At 68.2% G+C, this 5,957-nt stretch overlaps 1 protein-coding gene across 1 annotated transcript; it reads left to right on the forward strand.

Annotated features, from left to right (window-relative positions):
* The first annotated feature begins 3,367 nt into the window (after nt 1–3,367).
* Nucleotides 3,368–5,674, forward strand: FZD2 (frizzled class receptor 2). The gene has a single exon (XM_072885868.1). It carries the CDS (start codon nt 3,834–3,836, stop codon nt 5,505–5,507), a length of 1,674 nt encoding a protein of 557 aa, XP_072741969.1. The 5' UTR covers nt 3,368–3,833; the 3' UTR covers nt 5,508–5,674.
* The last annotated feature ends 283 nt before the right edge of the window (nt 5,675–5,957 follow it).

A 5,957-nucleotide genomic window follows, 5' to 3' on the forward strand; every position in this document is an offset into this window, starting at 1 on the left:
ATATTGCCCTCCCGAGCAGTGCTGGCCACCAGCCCAAGCGTGGGGCGGTGTGCAGGGCCAGTGCCAGCCCCAGCGTCACCCACGGGTGTGCACCGGGGCTCCTGTCCCCGGGGAGGTGGCTCAGAGAGGGGCCAGAGCTGCCCCTTCTGCTGGTGGGCACCGCTCGGGGTGCTGCCGGGGGTCCAGGGGCAGGACCTGGGGGGTTTCCAGCTGTGTCCCCTGGCCCTGGCCCTCCTGGCACCCCGTGGCACTGGAGGGGTCCCGGGGAGAGGGGCTGCAGGGGGACCACGCCCTGCTCCAACAGGGACATCGGAGCCATCAGCCTCTCCGGAGGCGGTGGCACCCATGGGCCATCCCCTGGCAGGCGATGACCTGGGGACACCGGGGTGCTGCGGGCAGGGGACTGGCAGCCCCGGGTGCCCACCAGCATCCCCCAGTGCTGTACTGGGATGAAGTGAGAGCGGAGCAGTGGGGGGATCGGGACTCCTGGGTCCCCCCACCCTAGCAGCTCCTGGGGGGCTACAAGGGGGAGCCCTGGGGGGAGCTGGGCTTGGCCCCGTACTCCCAGTAATGCCCACCCTGGCCTGCTGGCAGCACCCACCCTCTCCCACTGGGTGCCAGGATTGGTCCCTGTCCTCGCAGAGTCCCCTCTGCCCAGGATGCCAACCCCAGACCCCCACAGGGAAGTTTCTGGGGAGGGGGCAGGACTCTCTCCCACTCAGCAGGCCCCTGGCAGCGCCTGGGGTGGGATCCTGGTGACGGGGACGAAGGGGACCAAAGGGATGCCCCAGCCACCCTGCATGTCCCTGTGAGGGGACACCCCTGAGCAGGCGGGACCCCACCGGCTGCCTCCCTGGGGTGTCCCCAACACCCCCAGCCCACCCAGAGGTCCCTCGCGGGGCCGGCTGGCAGGTCTGCTCCAGGTTTCCCCCTCCCCAGGAGGGCTCAGCACCCGCTCTGGGTGGGACCATGTCCCTGTGTGTCCCTGGTGCCCAGAGGTCCTGGGGACCCCGTGTCTTGAGCCACCAGCACCCCGCAGCACCCAGGAGGATGGGGAGCATGGGGACAGCCCCTGCCACCCCCTCTGGAAGTGACATTCCCCCCACGCCCCTCCCCGGAAAGAAGCCAAAATCCGAAGCTTTTAGGAAGCCAAGATCCACGTGGCTGTGCAGACACCCCTGCAGCCCCTCTGTCCCCGGCCCCGGCTGGCGGGGCTGGGGCGAAGGCCACCGAGGCGGGGGACACCGGGGGGGGTCACCCCAGCCAGACCCTGCACCCACGGGGCCGAGGGGAGCCGCGGCCGGAGGGGCCACCCCGCATCACGCCTGCAAACGGGGAGCCGGGAGCGGGCCGGGAGGCAGCCGCTCGCCAGGATCCGGCCTCGGCTCCGGCCCCCGCAGCCCGGCGCCCTGCCAGGGCCTTCGCCGGCCGCCTCCGGCCGGGGACCCGCTGGGCGGCCGCCAAGCCGACCGAGCCGAGCCGAGCCGGGCCGGGCCGGGCCGGGCCGAGCCGAGCCGAGCCGAGCCGAGCCGAGCCGGGCCGGGCCGAGCCGAGCCGCCCTCCCCGGCACATGGCGGCCGAGGGCTCGGCGCGGTCCCCAAAGGGCGCATCCCTGGGTGGCCCAGCCGGGGTACGGGTGGGTGCCCGGCCGCTGGCACCCGTCCCACCCCGGTTCGCTCCACAGGACCACGGTCCCGGCCTCGTCCGGGGCCGCGGGGACCCCTCCCTCCCCTCCCCGACCCCTTTGCAGGAGCGGGGAGCCCCCAGCATCCCGCCAAACGCCGCGGTGACAACCGGCACGTCCGGGAAAGCTGACGGGGGGGGCGGGGGGGGGCGGGAGCGGGTGCGCATCGTGTGTCCCGTCCTCCCCCTCCCGGGCTTTGATTTCTGGAGCCCCCCCTGCCCTTCCCCCTCGGCCAGGAGCCGCGCAATGGTTTCAATTACGCTCTGAAAGGCGGTGGGGCCCTCTTTTCACGGCAGCCCGGGTTTCTCCTGCTCACAACAAAAGCTTAAGTTACAGGAAAGGGAGAGAAAGGGAGGGAGGGCGGCGAGGGGAAGGAGCAGCCAGCAGAAAGCCCCTCGCCCCCCCAGAACGGAGCGGGACGGGGGCGGCGGGCTGCCCGCCGGGTCCCCCCCGTCTGCCCCTGCCTTGGGATGCTGCTTTGGGAAGGGCAGCCCCCCCCCATCCCGCTGCCAAAATGTGGGGTGATTGCCCGCAGTTTCTTTCCCTGATGAGGGTCTCCGGTGTGTCCCTGTCCCCCCTGGTGTGTCCCAGTCCTCCCCGGTGTGTCCCGGTTCCCCCCCGGTGTGTCCCAGTCCCCTCCCAGCGTGCCCCGGATCCCCCCGGTGTGTCCCGGTCCCCCCCTCGATGTGTACCACTCCCCCCGCCGTGTCCCGGATCCCCCGGTGTGTCCCAGTGTCCCCCCCGGTGTGTCCCAGCCCCCCGGCTCCCTCCCGCTGCCCCGGTTTTGGGGACAGAGGTGCCCTTCGCCACGGTTGGGGTGGGAGGTGTGGGGCCATGGTGGGGGACAGGACGCGGGATGTCCCCCGCCACCCCCGGCTGATCTGGGGACGTCGGGGACACCCCTGGCTGTGCCGTGGCCTTGTGGGGCCGCGGGTGCCGGCTTCAGCAGCACCCAGGGTGGCCATGGGCACCCCACGGGGCGGTGACATCGCCTGGGTGACACCCGGGGACCGAGGGGTGTCGGGGCCGAGGCGTCCCTGTTCCCGGGGGGTGGCCGGGACCCGCGTGGGTGCCAGGGGGCCACGAGGACTAACCCCGCCCCGGTGCACCCTAAAAAGGACCCGGGGACAGCGGGGGACCCGCTGCAGCGTGTCAGCGGGGGGTGTGGGTCCTAGGCTGGGGGGTGAGGGGAGCAGCCCCACGGGTGGGCGGGCACGGGCTGGGGGCAGGGGACATGAGGGGGTGCAGAGGACACGGGGGGAAAGGGACACCGGGGGTGCAGAGGACACGGGGGTGCCGGGGACACGGGGGCAGGGGACACCGGGGGCCGGGGACGCGGGGAGGGCTTTCGCCGTGGCCCCGTCCCGACCCCACGCCGCGGGGGAGTTTGCACGGCGCGGAAGAAGTTAGGGGCGGGGGCCCCACGCTGCCCCGCTCCCCGGCCCGGTGACCCCCGGGGGCGGGGGAGGGCGCGGGGGGCGGGGCCCGGGGCGGCGGGGGCGGGGCGGCCGCGCCGTTTGAATGTGATTGGCGGCGCGGGGGGGGCGGGGCCCGGCGGGGGCGGGGCGCGGGGGGGCCGCTCCGCCCGGCGGGGACGCGGCGCCGCCCCGCACAAAGGCGGCGGGAGCGGCCGGTGCGGCCGCTCCGCTCCCCCGGCGCCCCCGGTACCCCCGGCTTCCCCCCCCCCGGCGTCCCACCCCCGGCACCCCGCCAGCGCCACCGCCCGCCCGGGGCTCCGGGACCGGGACCGGGAGCTGCGCCGCGGAGCACCGGGTCGGGGCAGCGGGAGCACCGGGACCGCCAAGTCCGGGCAGCGGGAGCAGCGCTGCGGAGCAGCGGGAGCGTCTGGTCCGGGCACCGGCAGCGCCACGTCCGAGCACCGGGAGCCGTCCCGCCGCGCGCGGTAGACGGGGACACCGGGAGCCGTCCAGCCAGGCAGCGGGCACACGCGCTCCGGGCCCCGGGAGCCTTCCGGGCGGGACCTGAGCGTACCCAGCCACCGGGAGCCGTCCAGCCAGCACGGGGCACAGCAAATCCGGTCACCGGGAGCCACCCAGGCAGCACCAGGCACGGCAGATCCAGACAGGAGGACCGGCCGGCCGGCTGGGCACCGGACACGGTAAATCCGGGCGCAGCAGCTCGGGGCACCATGGGCCCCCCCAGCGCGCTGCCCGCCCTGGCCTGGCTGCTGGTGGGGCTGAGCGTGCCGGCGCCGTGCCGGAGCCAGCTGCACGGCGAGAAGGGCATCTCCATCCCCGACCACGGCTTCTGCCAACCCATCTCCATCCCGCTCTGCACCGACATCGCCTACAACCAGACCATCATGCCCAACCTGCTGGGTCACACCAACCAGGAGGACGCGGGGTTGGAGGTCCACCAGTTCTACCCCTTGGTGAAGGTCCAATGCTCGTTGGAGCTCAAGTTCTTCCTCTGCTCCATGTACGCGCCGGTCTGCACGGTGCTGGAGCAGGCCATCCCGCCGTGCCGCTCCATCTGCGAGCGGGCGCGCCAGGGCTGCGAAGCCCTCATGAATAAATTCGGTTTCCAATGGCCGGAGCGATTGCGTTGCGAGAATTTCCCCCGGCACGGTGCCGAGCAGATCTGCGTGGGGCAGAACCATTCGGAAGACGGCGGTTCGCCGGCGTTGCTCACCAGTGCCACGCCGTTGGCCGGCCACGGCACCCCGGGCGCCCCTCGTTACGCCACCCTCGACCACCCCTTCCACTGCCCACGGGCGCTGAAGGTGCCCAGCTACCTCAACTACAAGTTCTTGGGTGAGAAGGACTGCGCGGCGCCCTGCGAGCCCACCCGTCCTGACGGCCACATGTTCTTCAACGAGGACGAGATCCGTTTCGCCCGTATCTGGATCCTCATCTGGTCCGTCTTGTGTTGTGCCTCCACTTTCTTCACTGTCACCACCTACCTGGTGGACATGCAGCGTTTCCGCTACCCCGAGCGACCCATCATCTTCCTCTCGGGGTGCTACACCATGGTGTCGGTGGCCTACATCGCTGGCTTCATGCTGGAGGAGAGGGTGGTCTGCAATGAGCGTTTCCAGGAGGATGGCTACCGCACGGTGGTACAGGGCACCAAGAAGGAAGGTTGCACCATCCTCTTCATGATGCTCTACTTCTTCAGCATGGCCAGCTCGATCTGGTGGGTCATCCTCTCCCTCACCTGGTTCTTGGCCGCCGGCATGAAGTGGGGCCATGAGGCCATCGAGGCCAACTCCCAGTACTTCCACTTGGCCGCCTGGGCCGTGCCGGCTGTCAAGACCATCACCATCCTGGCCATGGGGCAGATTGACGGGGATCTGCTGAGCGGCGTCTGCTTCGTGGGCCTCAACAACATCGACCCTCTCCGGGGCTTCGTGTTGGCCCCGCTCTTCGTCTACCTCTTTATCGGTACCTCCTTCCTTCTGGCCGGCTTCGTCTCCCTCTTCCGCATCCGCACCATCATGAAACACGGAGGGACCAAAACGGAGAAGCTGGAGCGGTTGATGGTTCGCATCGGGGTCTTCAGCGTCCTCTACACTGTCCCGGCCACCATCGTCATCGCTTGCTATTTCTACGAGCAGGCTTTCCGTGAGCACTGGGAGCGCAGCTGGATCAGCCAGAACTGCAAGAGCTTGGCCATCCCCTGCCCGCTCCACTTCACCCCCCGCATGACCCCCGATTTCACCGTCTACATGATCAAGTATCTCATGACTCTCATCGTGGGCATCACCTCCGGCTTTTGGATATGGTCGGGTAAAACCCTGCACTCGTGGAGGAAGTTCTACACGCGACTCACCAACAGCAAGCAGGGCGAGACAACGGTGTGACCCCCGCCCCGAGCCCGGCTGCCGCCGCCCTTCGGCTTGAATTTTTTTGGGGGGGTTTATTATATATATTTTTATTTTTAGATTTATTAACGTCTAAAGGGGTGTCTCTCTTTCTCTTTGATTTTTTTTTTTGTAATTAAACCTGTAAATAGCATTTGTAAATTTAATTATATATTTCTATTTAAAACACAAAAAAGAGGGAAAAAAAAGGAGAAAAAGGAAAGGAAAAAGGAGAGGGAAAAAAAAGGAGAAAAAGGAAAGGAAAAAGGAGAGGGAAAAAAAAGAAGAGAAAGGAGAGCAAGAAAAAGGAGAGGAAAAGGAGAAAAAGGAGAGGGAAAAAAAGGAGAAAAAGTAGCGGGAAAAAAAGAGAAAAGGAGAGGGGAGAAAAAAAGGAGGGGGGAAAGGGAGAAAAAGGAGGAAAAAAGGAGAAAAAAGAGAAGAAAAAGGAAG

The sequence above is a fragment of the Ciconia boyciana genome, chromosome 22 (assembly GCF_034638445.1).
Source record: "Ciconia boyciana chromosome 22, ASM3463844v1, whole genome shotgun sequence".
NCBI lineage: Eukaryota > Metazoa > Chordata > Aves > Ciconiiformes > Ciconiidae > Ciconia > Ciconia boyciana.